This window comes from Cherax quadricarinatus, chromosome 86 (genome assembly GCF_038502225.1).
Source record: "Cherax quadricarinatus isolate ZL_2023a chromosome 86, ASM3850222v1, whole genome shotgun sequence".
Taxonomy (NCBI): Eukaryota; Metazoa; Arthropoda; class Malacostraca; order Decapoda; family Parastacidae; genus Cherax; species Cherax quadricarinatus.
Genome location: NC_091377.1, coordinates 15,682,751 through 15,705,596, shown reverse-complemented (window position 1 = coordinate 15,705,596; position 22,846 = coordinate 15,682,751). Strand labels below are relative to the sequence as shown.

Sequence of the window (22,846 nt, the reverse complement as noted above, 5' to 3'; positions counted from 1 at the left end):
TGTACCTGGTTGTGTTAGTACTTTTACCTGGTGTGTTAGTACCAGTACCTGGTGTGTTGAAGAGTACGAGTACCTGGTGTATATTAAAGTTACAGTACAATTATTGTTAGTGCAATTCACCTGGTGGTATGCTAATTGCAGTTACCTGGTGTGTTAGTACAGTACCTGGTGTGTTGTAACAGTTACCTGGTGTTGTTAGTACAAGTTAACCTGGTGTGTTAGTACAGGTACCTGGAATTGTTGTTAGTACAGGTGCCTGGTGTGTTAGTGCAGTGCCTGGTGTGTTGAGTACCAGTGGCCTGGTGTTGGTTAGTGCAGGTACCTGGTGTGTTAATTGCAGTACCTGTGTGTGTTAGTACAGGTACCTGGTGTGTTAGTACAGTAATGGTGTGTTAGTACAGTACCTGGTGTGTTAGTACAGTACCTGGTGTGTTAGTACAGTACCTGGTGTGTTAGTACAGTACCTGGTGTGTTTAGTACAGTACCTGGTGTGTTAGTACAGTACCTGGTGTGTTAGTACAGTACCTGGTGTGTTAGTACAGTACCTGGTGTGTTAGTACAGTACCTGGTGTGTTAGTACAGTACCTGGTGTGTTAGTACAGTACCTGGTGTGTTAGTACAGTACCTGGTGTGTTAGTACAGTACCTGGTGTGTTAGTACAGTACCTGGTGTGTTAGTACAGTACCTGGTGTGTTAGTACAGTACCTGGTGTGTTAGTACAGTACCTGGTGTGTTAGTACAGTACCTGGTGTGTTAGTACAGTACCTGGTGTGTTAGTACAGTACCTGGTGTGTTAGTACAGTACCTGGTGTGTTAGTACAGTACCTGGTGTGTTAGTACAGTACCTGGTGTGTTAGTACAGTACCTGGTGTTTTAGTACAGTACCTGGTGTGTTAGTACAGTACCTGGTGTGTTAGTACAGTACCTGGTGTGTTAGTACAGTACCTGGTGTGTTAGTACAGTACCTGGTGTGTTAGTACAGTACCTGGTGTGTTAGTACAGTACCTGGTGTGTTAGTACAGTACCTGGTGTGTTAGTACAGTACCTGGTGTGTTAGTACAGTACCTGGTGTGTTAGTACAGTACCTGGTGTGTTAGTACAGTACCTGGTGTGTTAGTACAGTACCTGGTGTGTTAGTACAGGTACCTGGTGTGTTAGTACAGTACCTGGTGTGTTAGTACAGTACCTGGTACACTGAGTTAGTACAGTACCTGGTAGTGTAGTGGTGGTGTGTTAGTACAGTACCTGGTGTGTTAGTACAGTACCTGGTGTGTTAGTACAGTACCTGGTGTGTTAGTACAGTACCTGGTGTGTTAGTACAGTACCTGGTGTGTTAGTACAGTACCTGGTGTGTTAGTACAGTACCTGGTAGTACAGTACCTGGTGTGTTAGTACAGTACCTGGTGTGTTAGTACAGTACCTGGTGTGTTAGTACAGTACCTGGTGTGTTAGTACAGTACCTGGTGTGTTAGTACAGTACCTGGTGTGTTAGTACAGTACCTGGTGTGTTAGTACAGTACCTGGTGTGTTAGTACAGTACCTGGTGTGTTAGTACAGTACCTGGTGTGTTAGTACAGTACCTGATCTGGTGTGTTAGTACAGTACCTGGTGTGTTAGTACAGTACCTGGTGTGTTAGTACAGTACCTGGTGTGTTAGTACAGTACCTGGTGTGTTAGTACAGTACCTGGTATACTAGTGCGGTACCTGGTGTGTTAGTACAGTACCTGGTGTGTTAGTACAGTACCTGGTGTGTTAGTACAGTACCTGGTGTGTTAGTACAGTACCTGGTGTGTTAGTACAGTACCTGGTGTGTTAGTACAGTACCTGGTGTGTTAGTACAGTACCTGGTGTGTTAGTACAGTACCTGGTGTGTTAGTACAGTACCTGGTGTGTTAGTACAGTACCTGGTGTGTTAGTACAGTACCTGGTGTGTTAGTACAGTACCTGGTGTGTTAGTACAGTACCTGGTGTGTTAGTACAGTACCTGGTGTGTTAGTACAGTACCTGGTGTGTTAGTACAGTACCTGGTGTGTTAGTACAGTACCTGGTGTGTTAGTACAGTACCTGGTGTGTTAGTACAGTACCTGGTGTGTTAGTACAGTACCTGGTGTGTTAGTACAGTACCTGGTGTGTTAGTACAGTACCTGGTGTGTTAGTACAGTACCTGGTGTGTTAGTACAGTACCTGGTGTGTTAGTACAGTACCTGGTGTGTTAGTACAGTACCTGGTGTGTTAGTACAGTACCTGGTGTGTTAGTACAGTACCTGGTGTGTTAGTACAGTACCTGGTGTGTTAGTACAGTACCTGGTGTGTTAGTACAGTACCTGGTGTGTTAGTACAGTACCTGGTGTGTTAGTACAGTACCTGGTGTGTTAGTACAGTACCTGGTGTGTTAGTACAGTACCTGGTGTGTTAGTACAGTACCTGGTGTGTTAGTACAGTACCTGGTGTGTTAGTACAGTACCTGGTGTGTTAGTACAGTACCTGGTGTGTTAGTACAGTACCTGGTGTGTTAGTACAGTACCTGGTGTGTTAGTACAGTACCTGGTGTGTTAGTACAGTACCTGGTGTGTTAGTACAGTACCTGGTGTGTTAGTACAGTACCTGGTGTGTTAGTACAGTACCTGGTGTGTTAGTACAGTACCTGGTGTGTTAGTACAGTACCTGGTGTGTTAGTACAGTACCTGGTGTGTTAGTACAGTACCTGGTGTGTTAGTACAGTACCTGGTGTGTTAGTACAGTACCTGGTGTGTTAGTACAGTACCTGGTGTGTTAGTACAGTACCTGGTGTGTTAGTACAGTACCTGGTGTGTTAGTACAGTACCTGGTGTGTTAGTACAGTACCTGGTGTGTTAGTACAGTACCTGGTGTGTTAGTACAGTACCTGGTGTGTTAGTACAGTACCTGGTGTGTTAGTACAGTACCTGGTGTGTTAGTACAGTACCTGGTGTGTTAGTACAGTACCTGGTGTGTTAGTACAGTACCTGGTGTGTTAGTACAGTACCTGGTGTGTTAGTACAGTACCTGGTGTGTTAGTACAGTACCTGGTGTGTTAGTACAGTACCTGGTGTGTTAGTACAGTACCTGGTGTGTTAGTACAGTACCTGGTGTGTTAGTACAGTACCTGGTGTGTTAGTACAGTACCTGGTGTGTTAGTACAGTACCTGGTGTGTTAGTACAGTACCTGGTGTGTTAGTACAGTACCTGGTGTGTTAGTACAGTACCTGGTGTGTTAGTACAGTACCTGGTGTGTTAGTACAGTACCTGGTGTGTTAGTACAGTACCTGGTGTGTTAGTACAGTACCTGGTGTGTTAGTACAGTACCTGGTGTGTTAGTACAGTACCTGGTGTGTTAGTACAGTACCTGGTGTGTTAGTACAGTACCTGGTGTGTTAGTACAGTACCTGGTGTGTTAGTACAGTACCTGGTGTGTTAGTACAGTACCTGGTGTGTTAGTACAGTACCTGGTGTGTTAGTACAGTACCTGGTGTGTTAGTACAGTACCTGGTGTGTTAGTACAGTACCTGGTGTGTTAGTACAGTACCTGGTGTGTTAGTACAGTACCTGGTGTGTTAGTACAGTACCTGGTGTGTTAGTACAGTACCTGGTGTGTTAGTACAGTACCTGGTGTGTTAGTACAGTACCTGGTGTGTTAGTACAGTACCTGGTGTGTTAGTACAGTACCTGGTGTGTTAGTACAGTACCTGGTGTGTTAGTACAGTACCTGGTGTGTTAGTACAGTACCTGGTGTGTTAGTACAGTACCTGGTGTGTTAGTACAGTACCTGGTGTGTTAGTACAGTACCTGGTGTGTTAGTACAGTACCTGGTGTGTTAGTACAGTACCTGGTGTGTTAGTACAGTACCTGGTGTGTTAGTACAGTACCTGGTGTGTTAGTACAGTACCTGGTGTGTTAGTACAGTACCTGGTGTGTTAGTACAGTACCTGGTGTGTTAGTACAGTACCTGGTGTGTTAGTACAGTACCTGGTGTGTTAGTACAGTACCTGGTGTGTTAGTACAGTACCTGGTGTGTTAGTACAGTACCTGGTGTGTTAGTACAGTACCTGGTGTGTTAGTACAGTACCTGGTGTGTTAGTACAGTACCTGGTGTGTTAGTACAGTACCTGGTGTGTTAGTACAGTACCTGGTGTGTTAGTACAGTACCTGGTGTGTTAGTACAGTACCTGGTGTGTTAGTACAGTACCTGGTGTGTTAGTACAGTACCTGGTGTGTTAGTACAGTACCTGGTGTGTTAGTACAGTACCTGGTGTGTTAGTACAGTACCTGGTGTGTTAGTACAGTACCTGGTGTGTTAGTACAGTACCTGGTGTGTTAGTACAGTACCTGGTGTGTTAGTACAGTACCTGGTGTGTTAGTACAGTACCTGGTGTGTTAGTACAGTACCTGGTGTGTTAGTACAGTACCTGGTGTGTTAGTACAGTACCTGGTGTGTTAGTACAGTACCTGGTGTGTTAGTACAGTACCTGGTGTGTTAGTACAGTACCTGGTGTGTTAGTACAGTACCTGGTGTGTTAGTACAGTACCTGGTGTGTTAGTACAGTACCTGGTGTGTTAGTACAGTACCTGGTGTGTTAGTACAGTACCTGGTGTGTTAGTACAGTACCTGGTGTGTTAGTACAGTACCTGGTGTGTTAGTACAGTACCTGGTGTGTTAGTACAGTACCTGGTGTGTTAGTACAGTACCTGGTGTGTTAGTACAGTACCTGGTGTGTTAGTACAGTACCTGGTGTGTTAGTACAGTACCTGGTGTGTTAGTACAGTACCTGGTGTGTTAGTACAGTACCTGGTGTGTTAGTACAGTACCTGGTGTGTTAGTACAGTACCTGGTGTGTTAGTACAGTACCTGGTGTGTTAGTACAGTACCTGGTGTGTTAGTACAGTACCTGGTGTGTTAGTACAGTACCTGGTGTGTTAGTACAGTACCTGGTGTGTTAGTACAGTACCTGGTGTGTTAGTACAGTACCTGGTGTGTTAGTACAGTACCTGGTGTGTTAGTACAGTACCTGGTGTGTTAGTACAGTACCTGGTGTGTTAGTACAGTACCTGGTGTGTTAGTACAGTACCTGGTGTGTTAGTACAGTACCTGGTGTGTTAGTACAGTACCTGGTGTGTTAGTACAGTACCTGGTGTGTTAGTACAGTACCTGGTGTGTTAGTACAGTACCTGGTGTGTTAGTACAGTACCTGGTGTGTTAGTACAGTACCTGGTGTGTTAGTACAGTACCTGGTGTGTTAGTACAGTACCTGGTGTGTTAGTACAGTACCTGGTGTGTTAGTACAGTACCTGGTGTGTTAGTACAGTACCTGGTGTGTTAGTACAGTACCTGGTGTGTTAGTACAGTACCTGGTGTGTTAGTACAGTACCTGGTGTGTTAGTACAGTACCTGGTGTGTTAGTACAGTACCTGGTGTGTTAGTACAGTACCTGGTGTGTTAGTACAGTACCTGGTGTGTTAGTACAGTACCTGGTGTGTTAGTACAGTACCTGGTGTGTTAGTACAGTACCTGGTGTGTTAGTACAGTACCTGGTGTGTTAGTACAGTACCTGGTGTGTTAGTACAGTACCTGGTGTGTTAGTACAGTACCTGGTGTGTTAGTACAGTACCTGGTGTGTTAGTACAGTACCTGGTGTGTTAGTACAGTACCTGGTGTGTTAGTACAGTACCTGGTGTGTTAGTACAGTACCTGGTGTGTTAGTACAGTACCTGGTGTGTTAGTACAGTACCTGGTGTGTTAGTACAGTACCTGGTGTGTTAGTACAGTACCTGGTGTGTTAGTACAGTACCTGGTGTGTTAGTACAGTACCTGGTGTGTTAGTACAGTACCTGGTGTGTTAGTACAGTACCTGGTGTGTTAGTACAGTACCTGGTGTGTTAGTACAGTACCTGGTGTGTTAGTACAGTACCTGGTGTGTTAGTACAGTACCTGGTGTGTTAGTACAGTACCTGGTGTGTTAGTACAGTACCTGGTGTGTTAGTACAGTACCTGGTGTGTTAGTACAGTACCTGGTGTGTTAGTACAGTACCTGGTGTGTTAGTACAGTACCTGGTGTGTTAGTACAGTACCTGGTGTGTTAGTACAGTACCTGGTGTGTTAGTACAGTACCTGGTGTGTTAGTACAGTACCTGGTGTGTTAGTACAGTACCTGGTGTGTTAGTACAGTACCTGGTGTGTTAGTACAGTACCTGGTGTGTTAGTACAGTACCTGGTGTGTTAGTACAGTACCTGGTGTGTTAGTACAGTACCTGGTGTGTTAGTACAGTACCTGGTGTGTTAGTACAGTACCTGGTGTGTTAGTACAGTACCTGGTGTGTTAGTACAGTACCTGGTGTGTTAGTACAGTACCTGGTGTGTTAGTACAGTACCTGGTGTGTTAGTACAGTACCTGGTGTGTTAGTACAGTACCTGGTGTGTTAGTACAGTACCTGGTGTGTTAGTACATTACCTGGTGTGTTAGTACAGTACCTTGTGTGTTAGTACAGTACCTGGTGTGTTAGTACAGTACCTGGTGTGTTAGTACAGTACCTGGTTTGTTAGTTCAGTACCTGGGTATTTAGTACAGTACCTGGTGTGTTAGTACAGTACCTGGTGTGTTAGTACAGTACCTGGTGTGTTAGTACAGTACCTGGTGTGTTAGTACAGTACCTGGTGTGTTAGTACAGTACCTGGTGTGTTAGTACAGTACCTGGTGTGTTAGTACAGTACCTGGTGTGTTAGTACAGTACCTGGTGTGTTAGTACAGTACCTGGTGTGTTAGTACAGTACCTGGTGTGTTAGTACAGTACCTGGTGTGTTAGTACAGTACCTGGTGTGTTAGTACAGTACCTGGTGTGTTAGTACAGTACCTGGTGTGTTAGTACAGTACCTGGTGTGTTAGTACAGTACCTGGTGTGTTAGTACAGTACCTGGTGTGTTAGTACAGTACCTGGTGTGTTAGTACAGTACCTGGTGTGTTAGTACAGTACCTGGTGTGTTAGTACAGTACCTGGTGTGTTAGTACAGTACCTGGTGTGTTAGTACAGTACCTGGTGTGTTAGTACAGTACCTGGTGTGTTAGTACAGTACCTGGTGTGTTAGTACAGTACCTGGTGTGTTAGTACAGTACCTGGTGTGTTAGTACAGTACCTGGTGTGTTAGTACAGTAGTGTTAGTACAGTACCTGGTGTGTTAGTACAGTACCTGGTGTGTTAGTACAGTACCTGGTGTGTTAGTACAGTACCTGGTGTGTTAGTACAGTACCTGGTGTGTTAGTACAGTACCTGGTGTGTTAGTACAGTACCTGGTGTGTTAGTACAGTACCTGGTGTGTTAGTACAGTACCTGGTGTGTTAGTACAGTACCTGGTGTGTTAGTACAGTACCTGGTGTGTTAGTACAGTACCTGGTGTGTTAGTACAGTACCTGGTGTGTTAGTACAGTACCTGGTGTGTTAGTACAGTACCTGGTGTGTTAGTACAGTACCTGGTGTGTTAGTACAGTACCTGGTGTGTTAGTACAGTACCTGGTGTGTTAGTACAGTACCTGGTGTGTTAGTACAGTACCTGGTGTGTTAGTACAGTACCTGGTGTGTTAGTACAGTACCTGGTGTGTTAGTACAGTACCTGGTGTGTTAGTACAGTACCTGGTGTGTTAGTACAGTACCTGGTGTGTTAGTACAGTACCTGGTGTGTTAGTACAGTACCTGGTGTGTTAGTACAGTACCTGGTGTGTTAGTACAGTACCTGGTGTGTTAGTACAGTACCTGGTGTGTTAGTACAGTACCTGGTGTGTTAGTACAGTACCTGGTGTGTTAGTACAGTACCTGGTGTGTTAGTACAGTACCTGGTGTGTTAGTACAGTACCTGGTGTGTTAGTACAGTACCTGGTGTGTTAGTACAGTACCTGGTGTGTTAGTACAGTACCTGGTGTGTTAGTACAGTACCTGGTGTGTTAGTACAGTACCTGGTGTGTTAGTACAGTACCTGGTGTGTTAGTACAGTACCTGGTGTGTTAGTACAGTACCTGGTGTGTTAGTACAGTACCTGGTGTGTTAGTACAGTACCTGGTGTGTTAGTACAGTACCTGGTGTGTTAGTACAGTACCTGGTGTGTTAGTACAGTACCTGGTGTGTTAGTACAGTACCTGGTGTGTTAGTACAGTACCTGGTGTGTTAGTACAGTACCTGGTGTGTTAGTACAGTACCTGGTGTGTTAGTACAGTACCTGGTGTGTTAGTACAGTACCTGGTGTGTTAGTACAGTACCTGGTGTGTTAGTACAGTACCTGGTGTGTTAGTACAGTACCTGGTGTGTTAGTACAGTACCTGGTGTGTTAGTACAGTACCTGGTGTGTTAGTACAGTACCTGGTGTGTTAGTACAGTACCTGGTGTGTTAGTACAGTACCTGGTGTGTTAGTACAGTACCTGGTGTGTTAGTACAGTACCTGGTGTGTTAGTACAGTACCTGGTGTGTTAGTACAGTACCTGGTGTGTTAGTACAGTACCTGGTGTGTTAGTACAGTACCTGGTGTGTTAGTACAGTACCTGGTGTGTTAGTACAGTACCTGGTGTGTTAGTACAGTACCTGGTGTGTTAGTACAGTACCTGGTGTGTTAGTACAGTACCTGGTGGGGTAGTACAGTACATGGTGTGTTAGTACAGTACCTGGTGTGTTAGTACAGTACCTGGTGTGTTAGTACAGTACCTGGTGTGTTAGTACAGTACCTGGTGTGTTAGTACAGTACCTGGTGTGTTAGTACAGTACCTGGTGTGTTAGTACAGTACCTGGTGTGTTAGTACAGTACCTGGTGTGTTAGTACAGTACCTGGTGTGTTAGTACAGTACCTGGTGTGTTAGTACAGTACCTGGTGTGTTAGTACAGTACCTGGTGTGTTAGTACAGTACCTGGTGTGTTAGTACAGTACCTGGTGTGTTAGTACAGTACCTGGTGTGTTAGTACAGTACCTGGTGTGTTAGTACAGTACCTGGTGTGTTAGTACAGTACCTGGTGTGTTAGTACAGTACCTGGTGTGTTAGTACAGTACCTGGTGTGTTAGTACAGTACCTGGTGTGTTAGTACAGTACCTGGTGTGTTAGTACAGTACCTGGTGTGTTAGTACAGTACCTGGTGTGTTAGTACAGTACCTGGTGTGTTAGTACAGTACCTGGTGTGTTAGTACAGTACCTGGTGTGTTAGTACAGTACCTGGTGTGTTAGTACAGTACCTGGTGTGTTAGTACAGTACCTGGTGTGTTAGTACAGTACCTGGTGTGTTAGTACAGTACCTGGTGTGTTAGTACAGTACCTGGTGTGTTAGTACAGTACCTGGTGTGTTAGTACAGTACCTGGTGTGTTAGTACAGTACCTGGTGTGTTAGTACAGTACCTGGTGTGTTAGTACAGTACCTGGTGTGTTAGTACAGTACCTGGTGTGTTAGTACAGTACCTGGTGTGTTAGTACAGTACCTGGTGTGTTAGTACAGTACCTGGTGTGTTAGTACAGTACCTGGTGTGTTAGTACAGTACCTGGTGTGTTAGTACAGTACCTGGTGTGTTAGTACAGTACCTGGTGTGTTAGTACAGTACCTGGTGTGTTAGTACAGTACCTGGTGTGTTAGTACAGTACCTGGTGTGTTAGTACAGTACCTGGTGTGTTAGTACAGTACCTGGTGTGTTAGTACAGTACCTGGTGTGTTAGTACAGTACCTGGTGTGTTAGTACAGTACCTGGTGTGTTAGTACAGTACCTGGTGTGTTAGTACAGTACCTGGTGTGTTAGTACAGTACCTGGTGTGTTAGTACAGTACCTGGTGTGTTAGTACAGTACCTGGTGTGTTAGTACAGTACCTGGTGTGTTAGTACAGTACCTGGTGTGTTAGTACAGTACCTGGTGTGTTAGTACAGTACCTGGTGTGTTAGTACAGTACCTGGTGTGTTAGTACAGTACCTGGTGTGTTAGTACAGTACCTGGTGTGTTAGTACAGTACCTGGTGTGTTAGTACAGTACCTGGTGTGTTAGTACAGTACCTGGTGTGTTAGTACAGTACCTGGTGTGTTAGTACAGTACCTGGTGTGTTAGTACAGTACCTGGTGTGTTAGTACAGTACCTGGTGTGTTAGTACAGTACCTGGTGTGTTAGTACAGTACCTGGTGTGTTAGTACAGTACCTGGTGTGTTAGTACAGTACCTGGTGTGTTAGTACAGTACCTGGTGTGTTAGTACAGTACCTGGTGTGTTAGTACAGTACCTGGTGTGTTAGTACAGTACCTGGTGTGTTAGTACAGTACCTGGTGTGTTAGTACAGTACCTGGTGTGTTAGTACAGTACCTGGTGTGTTAGTACAGTACCTGGTGTGTTAGTACAGTACCTGGTGTGTTAGTACAGTACCTGGTGTGTTAGTACAGTACCTGGTGTGTTAGTACAGTACCTGGTGTGTTAGTACAGTACCTGGTGTGTTAGTACAGTACCTGGTGTGTTAGTACAGTACCTGGTGTGTTAGTACAGTACCTGGTGTGTTAGTACAGTACCTGGTGTGTTAGTACAGTACCTGGTGTGTTAGTACAGTACCTGGTGTGTTAGTACAGTACCTGGTGTGTTAGTACAGTACCTGGTGTGTTAGTACAGTACCTGGTGTGTTAGTACAGTACCTGGTGTGTTAGTACAGTACCTGGTGTGTTAGTACAGTACCTGGTGTGTTAGTACAGTACCTGGTGTGTTAGTACAGTACCTGGTGTGTTAGTACAGTACCTGGTGTGTTAGTACAGTACCTGGTGTGTTAGTACAGTACCTGGTGTGTTAGTACAGTACCTGGTGTGTTAGTACAGTACCTGGTGTGTTAGTACAGTACCTGGTGTGTTAGTACAGTACCTGGTGTGTTAGTACAGTACCTGGTGTGTTAGTACAGTACCTGGTGTGTTAGTACAGTACCTGGTGTGTTAGTACAGTACCTGGTGTGTTAGTACAGTACCTGGTGTGTTAGTACAGTACCTGGTGTGTTAGTACAGTACCTGGTGTGTTAGTACAGTACCTGGTGTGTTAGTACAGTACCTGGTGTGTTAGTACAGTACCTGGTGTGTTAGTACAGTACCTGGTGTGTTAGTACAGTACCTGGTGTGTTAGTACAGTACCTGGTGTGTTAGTACAGTACCTGGTGTGTTAGTACAGTACCTGGTGTGTTAGTACAGTACCTGGTGTGTTAGTACAGTACCTGGTGTGTTAGTACAGTACCTGGTGTGTTAGTACAGTACCTGGTGTGTTAGTACAGTACCTGGTGTGTTAGTACAGTACCTGGTGTGTTAGTACAGTACCTGGTGTGTTAGTACAGTACCTGGTGTGTTAGTACAGTACCTGGTGTGTTAGTACAGTACCTGGTGTGTTAGTACAGTACCTGGTGTGTTAGTACAGTACCTGGTGTGTTAGTACAGTACCTGGTGTGTTAGTACAGTACCTGGTGTGTTAGTACAGTACCTGGTGTGTTAGTACAGTACCTGGTGTGTTAGTACAGTACCTGGTGTGTTAGTACAGTACCTGGTGTGTTAGTACAGTACCTGGTGTGTTAGTACAGTACCTGGTGTGTTAGTACAGTACCTGGTGTGTTAGTACAGTACCTGGTGTGTTAGTACAGTACCTGGTGTGTTAGTACAGTACCTGGTGTGTTAGTACAGTACCTGGTGTGTTAGTACAGTACCTGGTGTGTTAGTACAGTACCTGGTGTGTTAGTACAGTACCTGGTGTGTTAGTACAGTACCTGGTGTGTTAGTACAGTACCTGGTGTGTTAGTACAGTACCTGGTGTGTTAGTACAGTACCTGGTGTGTTAGTACAGTACCTGGTGTGTTAGTACAGTACCTGGTGTGTTAGTACAGTACCTGGTGTGTTAGTACAGTACCTGGTGTGTTAGTACAGTACCTGGTGTGTTAGTACAGTACCTGGTGTGTTAGTACAGTACCTGGTGTGTTAGTACAGTACCTGGTGTGTTAGTACAGTACCTGGTGTGTTAGTACAGTACCTGGTGTGTTAGTACAGTACCTGGTGTGTTAGTACAGTACCTGGTGTGTTAGTACAGTACCTGGTGTGTTAGTACAGTACCTGGTGTGTTAGTACAGTACCTGGTGTGTTAGTACAGTACCTGGTGTGTTAGTACAGTACCTGGTGTGTTAGTACAGTACCTGGTGTGTTAGTACAGTACCTGGTGTGTTAGTACAGTACCTGGTGTGTTAGTACAGTACCTGGTGTGTTAGTACAGTACCTGGTGTGTTAGTACAGTACCTGGTGTGTTAGTACAGTACCTGGTGTGTTAGTACAGTACCTGGTGTGTTAGTACAGTACCTGGTGTGTTAGTACAGTACCTGGTGTGTTAGTACAGTACCTGGTGTGTTAGTACAGTACCTGGTGTGTTAGTACAGTACCTGGTGTGTTAGTACAGTACCTGGTGTGTTAGTACAGTACCTGGTGTGTTAGTACAGTACCTGGTGTGTTAGTACAGTACCTGGTGTGTTAGTACAGTACCTGGTGTGTTAGTACAGTACCTGGTGTGTTAGTACAGTACCTGGTGTGTTAGTACAGTACCTGGTGTGTTAGTACAGTACCTGGTGTGTTAGTACAGTACCTGGTGTGTTAGTACAGTACCTGGTGTGTTAGTACAGTACCTGGTGTGTTAGTACAGTACCTGGTGTGTTAGTACAGTACCTGGTGTGTTAGTACAGTACCTGGTGTGTTAGTACAGTACCTGGTGTGTTAGTACAGTACCTGGTGTGTTAGTACAGTACCTGGTGTGTTAGTACAGTACCTGGTGTGTTAGTACAGTACCTGGTGTGTTAGTACAGTACCTGGTGTGTTAGTACAGTACCTGGTGTGTTAGTACAGTACCTGGTGTGTTAGTACAGTACCTGGTGTGTTAGTACAGTACCTGGTGTGTTAGTACAGTACCTGGTGTGTTAGTACAGTACCTGGTGTGTTAGTACAGTACCTGGTGTGTTAGTACAGTACCTGGTGTGTTAGTACAGTACCTGGTGTGTTAGTACAGTACCTGGTGTGTTAGTACAGTACCTGGTGTGTTAGTACAGTACGTTAGTACAGTACCTGGTGTGTTAGTACAGTACCTGGTGTGTTAGTACAGTACCTGGTGTGTTAGTACAGTACCTGGTGTGTTAGTACAGTACCTGGTGTGTTAGTACAGTACCTGGTGTGTTAGTACAGTACCTGGTGTGTTAGTACAGTACCTGGTGTGTTAGTACAGTACCTGGTGTGTTAGTACAGTACCTGGTGTGTTAGTACAGTACCTGGTGTGTTAGTACAGTACCTGGTGTGTTAGTACAGTACCTGGTGTGTTAGTACAGTACCTGGTGTGTTAGTACAGTACCTGGTGTGTTAGTACAGTACCTGGTGTGTTAGTACAGTACCTGGTGTGTTAGTACAGTACCTGGTGTGTTAGTACAGTACCTGGTGTGTTAGTACAGTACCTGGTGTGTTAGTACAGTACCTGGTGTGTTAGTACAGTACCTGGTGTGTTAGTACAGTACCTGGTGTGTTAGTACAGTACCTGGTGTGTTAGTACAGTACCTGGTGTGTTAGTACAGTACCTGGTGTGTTAGTACAGTACCTGGTGTGTTAGTACAGTACCTGGTGTGTTAGTACAGTACCTGGTGTGTTAGTACAGTACCTGGTGTGTTAGTACAGTACCTGGTGTGTTAGTACAGTACCTGGTGTGTTAGTACAGTACCTGGTGTGTTAGTACAGTACCTGGTGTGTTAGTACAGTACCTGGTGTGTTAGTACAGTACCTGGTGTGTTAGTACAGTACCTGGTGTGTTAGTACAGTACCTGGTGTGTTAGTACAGTACCTGGTGTGTTAGTACAGTACCTGGTGTGTTAGTACAGTACCTGGTGTGTTAGTACAGTACCTGGTGTGTTAGTACAGTACCTGGTGTGTTAGTACAGTACCTGGTGTGTTAGTACAGTACCTGGTGTGTTAGTACAGTACCTGGTGTGTTAGTACAGTACCTGGTGTGTTAGTACAGTACCTGGTGTGTTAGTACAGTACCTGGTGTGTTAGTACAGTACCTGGTGTGTTAGTACAGTACCTGGTGTGTTAGTACAGTACCTGGTGTGTTAGTACAGTACCTGGTGTGTTAGTACAGTACCTGGTGTGTTAGTACAGTACCTGGTGTGTTAGTACAGTACCTGGTGTGTTAGTACAGTACCTGGTGTGTTAGTACAGTACCTGGTGTGTTAGTACAGTACCTGGTGTGTTAGTACAGTACCTGGTGTGTTAGTACAGTACCTGGTGTGTTAGTACAGTACCTGGTGTGTTAGTACAGTACCTGGTGTGTTAGTACAGTACCTGGTGTGTTAGTACAGTACCTGGTGTGTTAGTACAGTACCTGGTGTGTTAGTACAGTACCTGGTGTGTTAGTACAGTACCTGGTGTGTTAGTACAGTACCTGGTGTGTTAGTACAGTACCTGGTGTGTTAGTACAGTACCTGGTGTGTTAGTACAGTACCTGGTGTGTTAGTACAGTACCTGGTGTGTTAGTACAGTACCTGGTGTGTTAGTACAGTACCTGGTGTGTTAGTACAGTACCTGGTGTGTTAGTACAGTACCTGGTGTGTTAGTACAGTACCTGGTGTGTTAGTACAGTACCTGGTGTGTTAGTACAGTACCTGGTGTGTTAGTACAGTACCTGGTGTGTTAGTACAGTACCTGGTGTGTTAGTACAGTACCTGGTGTGTTAGTACAGTACCTGGTGTGTTAGTACAGTACCTGGTGTGTTAGTACAGTACCTGGTGTGTTAGTACAGTACCTGGTGTGTTAGTACAGTACCTGGTGTGTTAGTACAGTACCTGGTGTGTTAGTACAGTACCTGGTGTGTTAGTACAGTACCTGGTGTGTTAGTACAGTACCTGGTGTGTTAGTACAGTACCTGGTGTGTTAGTACAGTACCTGGTGTGTTAGTACAGTACCTGGTGTGTTAGTACAGTACCTGGTGTGTTAGTACAGTACCTGGTGTGTTAGTACAGTACCTGGTGTGTTAGTACAGTACCTGGTGTGTTAGTACAGTACCTGGTGTGTTAGTACAGTACCTGGTGTGTTAGTACAGTACCTGGTGTGTTAGTACAGTACCTGGTGTGTTAGTACAGTACCTGGTGTGTTAGTACAGTACCTGGTGTGTTAGTACAGTACCTGGTGTGTTAGTACAGTACCTGGTGTGTTAGTACAGTACCTGGTGTGTTAGTACAGTACCTGGTGTGTTAGTACAGTACCTGGTGTGTTAGTACAGTACCTGGTGTGTTAGTACAGTACCTGGTGTGTTAGTACAGTACCTGGTGTGTTAGTACAGTACCTGGTGTGTTAGTACAGTACCTGGTGTGTTAGTACAGTACCTGGTGTGTTAGTACAGTACCTGGTGTGTTAGTACAGTACCTGGTGTGTTAGTACAGTACCTGGTGTGTTAGTACAGTACCTGGTGTGTTAGTACAGTACCTGGTGTGTTAGTACAGTACCTGGTGTGTTAGTACAGTACCTGGTGTGTTAGTACAGTACCTGGTGTGTTAGTACAGTACCTGGTGTGTTAGTACAGTACCTGGTGTGTTAGTACAGTACCTGGTGTGTTAGTACAGTACCTGGTGTGTTAGTACAGTACCTGGTGTGTTAGTACAGTACCTGGTGTGTTAGTACAGTACCTGGTGTGTTAGTACAGTACCTGGTGTGTTAGTACAGTACCTGGTGTGTTAGTACAGTACCTGGTGTGTTAGTACAGTACCTGGTGTGTTAGTACAGTACCTGGTGTGTTAGTACAGTACCTGGTGTGTTAGTACAGTACCTGGTGTGTTAGTACAGTACCTGGTGTGTTAGTACAGTACCTGGTGTGTTAGTACAGTACCTGGTGTGTTAGTACAGTACCTGGTGTGTTAGTACAGTACCTGGTGTGTTAGTACAGTACCTGGTGTGTTAGTACAGTACCTGGTGTGTTAGTACAGTACCTGGTGTGTTAGTACAGTACCTGGTGTGTTAGTACAGTACCTGGTGTGTTAGTACAGTACCTGGTGTGTTAGTACAGTACCTGGTGTGTTAGTACAGTACCTGGTGTGTTAGTACAGTACCTGGTGTGTTAGTACAGTACCTGGTGTGTTAGTACAGTACCTGGTGTGTTAGTACAGTACCTGGTGTGTTAGTACAGTACCTGGTGTGTTAGTACAGTACCTGGTGTGTTAGTACAGTACCTGGTGTGTTAGTACAGTACCTGGTGTGTTAGTACAGTACCTGGTGTGTTAGTACAGTACCTGGTGTGTTAGTACAGTACCTGGTGTGTTAGTACAGTACCTGGTGTGTTAGTACAGTACCTGGTGTGTTAGTACAGTACCTGGTGTGTTAGTACAGTACCTGGTGTGTTAGTACAGTACCTGGTGTGTTAGTACAGTACCTGGTGTGTTAGTACAGTACCTGGTGTGTTAGTACAGTACCTGGTGTGTTAGTACAGTACCTGGTGTGTTAGTACAGTACCTGGTGTGTTAGTACAGTACCTGGTGTGTTAGTACAGTACCTGGTGTGTTAGTACAGTACCTGGTGTGTTAGTACAGTACCTGGTGTGTTAGTACAGTACCTGGTGTGTTAGTACAGTACCTGGTGTGTTAGTACAGTACCTGGTGTGTTAGTACAGTACCTGGTGTGTTAGTACAGTACCTGGTGTGTTAGTACAGTACCTGGTGTGTTAGTACAGTACCTGGTGTGTTAGTACAGTACCTGGTGTGTTAGTACAGTACCTGGTGTGTTAGTACAGTACCTGGTGTGTTAGTACAGTACCTGGTGTGTTAGTACAGTACCTGGTGTGTTAGTACAGTACCTGGTGTGTTAGTACAGTACCTGGTGTGTTAGTACAGTACCTGGTGTGTTAGTACAGTACCTGGTGTGTTAGTACAGTACCTGGTGTGTTAGTACAGTACCTGGTGTGTTAGTACAGTACCTGGTGTGTTAGTACAGTACCTGGTGTGTTAGTACAGTACCTGGTGTGTTAGTACAGTACCTGGTGTGTTAGTACAGTACCTGGTGTGTTAGTACAGTACCTGGTGTGTTAGTACAGTACCTGGTGTGTTAGTACAGTACCTGGTGTGTTAGTACAGTACCTGGTATACTAGTGCGGTACCTGGTGTGTTAGTACAGTACCTGGAGTGTTAGTACAGTACCTGGTGTGTTAGTACAGTACCTGGTGTGTTAGTACAGTACCTGGTGTGTTAGTACAGTACCTGGTGTGTTAGTACAGTACCTGGTGTGTTAGTACAGTACCTGGTGTGTTAGTACAGTACCTGGTGTGTTAGTACAGTACCTGGTGTGTTAGTACAGTACCTGGTGTGTTAGTACAGTACCTGGTGTGTTAGTACAGTACCTGGTGTGTTAGTACAGTAACTGGTGTGTTAGTACAGTACCTGGTGTGTTAGTACAGTACCTGGTGTGTTAGTACAGTACCTGGTGTGTTAGTACAGTACCTGGTGTGTTAGTACAGTACCTGGTGTGTTAGTACAGTACCTGGTGTGTTAGTACAGTACCTGGTGTGTTAGTACAGTACCTGGTGTGTTAGTACAGTACCTGGTGTGTTAGTACAGTACCTGGTGTGTTAGTACAGTACCTGGTGTGTTAGTACAGTACCTGGTGTGTTAGTACAGTACCTGGTGTGTTAGTACAGTACCTGGTGTGTTAGTACAGTACCTGGTGTGTTAGTACAGTACCTGGTGTGTTAGTACAGTACCTGGTGTGTTAGTACAGTACCTGGTGTGTTAGTACAGTACCTGGTGTGTTAGTACAGTACCTGGTGTGTTAGTACAGTACCTGGTGTGTTAGTACAGTACCTGGTGTGTTAGTACAGTACCTGGTGTGTTAGTACAGTACCTGGTGTGTTAGTACAGTACCTGGTGTGTTAGTACAGTACCTGGTGTGTTAGTACAGTACCTGGTGTGTTAGTACAGTACCTGGTGTGTTAGTACAGTACCTGGTGTGTTAGTACAGTACCTGGTGTGTTAGTACAGTAACTGGTGTGTTAGTACAGTACCTGGTGTGTTAGTACAGTAACTGGTGTGTTAGTACAGTACCTGGTGTGTTAGTACAGTACCTGGTTTGTTATTACAGTACCTGGTATACTAGTGCGGTACCTGGTGTGTTAGTACAGTACCTGGTGTGTTAGTACAGTACCTGGTGTGTTAGTACAGTACCTGGTGTGTTAGTACAGTAACTGGTGTGTTAGTACAGTACCTGGTGTGTTAGTACAGTACCTGGTGTGTTAGTACAGTACCTGGTATACTAGTGCGGTACCTGGTGTGTTAGTACAGTACCTGGTGTGTTAGTACAGTACCTGGTGTGTTAGTACAGTACCTGGTGTGTTAGTACAGTACCTGGTGTGTTAGTACAGTACCTGGTGTGTTAGTACAGTAACTGGTGTGTTAGTACAGTACTTGGTGTGTTAGTACAGTACCTGGTGTGTTAGTACAGTACCTGGTGTGTTAGTACAGTACCTGGTGTGTTAGTACAATACCTAGTTTACTAGTACGGTACCTGCTTTATGAGTACAGTACCTGGTATACTAGTACAGTACTTGGTGTGTTAGAACAGTACCTGGTGTATTGGTACAGTATCTGGTGTGTTTGTACAGTACCTGGTATACTAGTACGGTACCTGGTTTATGAGTACAGTACCTGGTATACTAGTACAGTACTGGGTGTGTTAGTACAGTACCTGTTGTGTTAGTACAGTACCTGTTGTGTTAGTACAATACCTGTTGTGTTAGTACAGTACCTGTTGTGTTAGTACAGTACCTCTTGTGTTAGTACAATACCTGGTGTGTTAGTACAATACCTGGTGTGTTAGTACAATACCTGGTGTGTTAGTACAGTATCTGGTGTGTTAGTACAGTATCTGGTTTGTTAGTACAGTACCTGTTGTGTTAGTACAGTACCTGTTGTGTTAGTACAGTACCTGTTGTGTTAGTACAATAGCTGGTGTGTTAGTACAATACCTGGTGTGTTAGTACAGTACCTGTTGTGTTAGTACAGTTCTTGGTATACTAGTACAGTACCTAGTGTATGAGTACAGTACCTGGTGAAGGGATGTCTGACAACAAGGGCACGAAGACTGTTCTTGAAGACCTGAGTCCTGACCAGCGGGTCCTCAGGTCCTGGGTATAACTCGTACACTTTATCCTGTTTCGCTCCATACTTGGGCTGTAAGAGGGGGGGGGGGTTCTTGATCTTTATTTGCTTTTGCAAGGTTAATTTAGGTTAGGTTAGGTTAGCTAGGTTAGGTTAGGTTCGGTTAGGTTAGGTTAGGTAGGTTAGGTTAGGTTAGGTTAGGTAGGTTAGGTTAGGTTAGCTATTTTAGGTTAAGTTAGGTAAGGTTAGGTTAGGTTTGGCAAGGTTAGGTTAGCTAGATTATGTTAGGTTAGCTAGGGTAGGCTAGGTTAGGTTAGGTTAGGTTAGGTTAGGTTATGTTATGTTAGGTTAGGTTAGGTTAGCTAAGCTAGGTTAGGTTTAGGTTAGGTTAGGTTAGGTCTGGTTAGGATAGGTTAGGATATTTTAGGTTACGTCAGGTTAGGTTAGGTTAGGTTAGGTCAGGTTTGGTTAGGTTAGGTTAGGTTAGGTTAGGTTAGGTTAGGTTAGGTTAGGTTAGGTCATGTCAGGTTAGGTTAGGTTAGGTTAAGCTAGTTTAGGTTATGTGATGAATGGTTTGAAAAACCGACAAGTTGAAGATTGAGACACTTATGCAGCATATGGGAATCTTTATTCAGGAAACGTTTCGCCACACAGTGGCTTCATCAGTCCAATACAAAGAGGAAGGCGTAAGGAGAGGAGGAGTATGAGGTAATCAGTCCCTCAACCTGGAGTCGATGTGTTCAGTCCATCAATCTTGTAGAATGTACAGCATAGGGCCGTAGACGTGGCTTATATACTGTAGTGAGGCGAGGTGAAGCAGGCGGAGGCGGGGTCATAGTGGTACCATCCACTAGTCGAAGTAGGTCTTCGTCCAAAGGTTGAACAAGTGTTGAAGAATTCTTTGTAACAAGATCCCATGATGCTGCAGTGTCTGACAGTTGTGATGGTACCAGTTGTGGATGGTACCACTATGACCCCGCCTCCGCCTGCTTCACCTCACCTCACTACAGTATATAAGCCACGTCTACGGCCCTATGCTGTACATTCTACAAGATTGATGGACTGAACACATCGACTGGCACTGGACAAGCACCTAAAGTCAGTTCCGGATCAGCCGGGCTGTGGCTCGTATGTTGGTTTGCGTGCAGCCAGCAGCAACAGCCTGGTTGATCAGGCTCTGATCCACCAGGAGGCCTGGTCTCAGACCGGGCCGCGGGGGCGTTGACCCCCGAAACTCTCTCCAGGTAAACTCCAGGTAAACTCCAGGCTGAGGGACTGATTACCTCATACTCCTCCTCTCCTTACGCCTTCCTCTTTGTATTGGACTGATGAAGCCACTGTGTGGCGAAACGTTTCCTGAATAAAGATTCCCATATGCTGCATAAGTGTCTCAATCTTCAACTTGTCGGTTTTTCAAACCATTCATCACAACTGTCAGACACTGCAGCATCATGGGATCTTGTTACAAAGAATTCTTCAACACTTGTTCAACCTTTGGACGAAGACCTACTTCGACTAGTGGATGGTACCACTATGACCCCGCCTCCGCCTGCTTCCCCTCACCTCACTACAGTATATAAGCCACGTCTACGGCCCTATGCTGTACATTCTACAAGATTGATGGACTGAACACATCGACTCCAGGCTGAGGGACTGATTACCTCATACTCCTCCTCTCCTTACGCCTTCCTCTTTGTATTGGACTGATGAAGCCACTGTGTGGCGAAACGTTTCCTGAATAAAGATTCCCATATGCTGCATAAGTGTCTAGTTTAGGTTAGGTTATGTTAGGTTAGGTTAGGTCAGGTCAGTTCAGGCTAGGTTAGGTTAGGTTTTGTTAGGTAAGGTCAGGTTAGGTTACTTTAAGCTAGGTTAGGTTAGGTTATGTTAGGTTAGGTCAGGTCAGGTTAGGTTAGGTTAGGTTAGGTTAGGTTAGGTTAGGTTAGGTTAGGTCAGGTTAGGTTAGGTTAGGTTAGGTTAGGTTAGGTTAGGTTAGGTCAGGTTAGGTTAGGTTAGGTTAGGTTAGGTTAGGTTAGGTTAGGTTAGGTTAGGTCAGGTTACGTTAGGTTAGGTTAGGTTAGGTTTTGTTAGGTTAGATTAGGTTAGGTTAGGTCAGGTTACGTTAGGTTAGGTTAGGTTAGGTTAGGTTTTGTTAGGTTAGATTAGGTTAGGTTAGGTCAGGTTACGTTAGGTCAGGTTAGGTTAGGTTAGGTTAGGTTAGGTTTTGTTAGGTTAGATTAGGTTAGGTTAGGTCAGGTTACGTTAGGTCAGGTTAGGTTAGGTTAGGTTAGGTTAGGTTTTGTTAGGTTAGATTAGGTTAGGTTAGGTCAGGTTACGTTAGGTCAGGTTAGGTTAGGTTAGGTTAGGTTAGGTTTAAAAGACAATATTCAAAATAAAGTTGCTAGTAAAAGCAAATCAATTGATTAACAAACAAAGAGAGATAGTAGAGGGCAACGAGTGACTAGCTCCCTTAAGGTTTACTATACAAATAGTAGGAGTCTAAGAAATAAGATAGATGAGCTAAAATTACCTGCAAGTGTAGGTAATATAGATATTATTGCTATATTTGAGACCTGGTTCAACCTGAAAGATAGAGAAATGCCTTCTGAATGCAACATAGAGGGTTATAAACTATTCCACAATGACAGGGTCAACAGGAAGGGTGATGGGAGTGGCGATGTATGTCAGAGAAAATTTAAATTGTTGTCTTAGACATGATATAAGATTAGAAACATCGAACACAGAATCTGTTTGGCTACAGTTTCTCGAAGGACGTGACAAATTAATTCTGGGTGTGATTTATAGGCCCCCAAACCTTGATAGGGAGTGCAGTAAGCTGTTATGGGACGAAACTCATAAGGCGTCTAGATATGAAAATGTGATAATGGGAGATTTTAACTTTAGACAAATTGATTGGAACAATATGACAGGAAATATTGAGTCTGGTGACTTTCTTGATACGGTTCAGGATTGCTTTTTAGAATAGGTTGTGACAGAACCAACTAGAGGAAACAATCTGCTTGACTTGGTTCTTGCCAACAAAGATTCACTAATTAATAATCTTGAGGTTAATGATGAGCTTGGGGAAGGTGATCACAAATCACTTAGTTTCAATATATCATGGAATCACCCAGATAACTGCAATCAAGTCGCTGTCCCAGATTTTCGCTTGGCCGACTTGATGGGACTGAAAAATTACCTGGGTGGGCTAAATTGGGATGTCCTGACTATGGGTCAGGTAGGTGATCTTGGTTGCCAATATGACGTTTTTCAGAGCATAGTTCTAGCTGCCCAGACAACTTTTGTTCCGAGCAGGAAAATTAGATCTAACAAGAATGATCCAAAATGGATGAACAATAGATTGAAACATCTCATTAGTCAAAAGAGAGGCATATATTTTCATATCAAATGAGGGGATGGGCAGTTAAGAAATCAATATATTCAATTAAAGAGAGAAATAAAGAAAGGAATAAGAAAAGCAAAAAGAGATTATGAGGCTAAGGTTGCCAGGGATTCAAAGACTAACCCAAAAAGGTTCTTTCAAGTACAGAACTAAGATTAGGGACAAGACTGGCCCACTTAAGAGTAACTCTGGTCAGATCACTGATAGTGATAAGGATATGTGTAAAATTCTCAATACCTACTCCCTCTCAGTTTTTACCAGGAAAATACTAGTGTTATTCCTGAAATAATAGATTATGTTGAACAGGACGACAATAAA

The 22,846-nt window shown here is 44.3% G+C and overlaps 1 protein-coding gene across 1 annotated transcript in view; it reads right to left on the bottom strand.

Annotated features, from left to right (window-relative positions):
- LOC128703087 (carbohydrate sulfotransferase 11-like) overlaps nucleotides 1-22,846 on the bottom strand; it is a 237,080-nt gene that overhangs the window by 67,408 nt on the left and 146,826 nt on the right. The window contains exon 4 of the mRNA XM_070103663.1: nucleotides 19,073-19,197. Within this exon, the coding sequence (XP_069959764.1) occupies nucleotides 19,073-19,197 (125 nt within the window). The remainder of the gene's footprint in view (nucleotides 1-19,072; nucleotides 19,198-22,846) is intronic.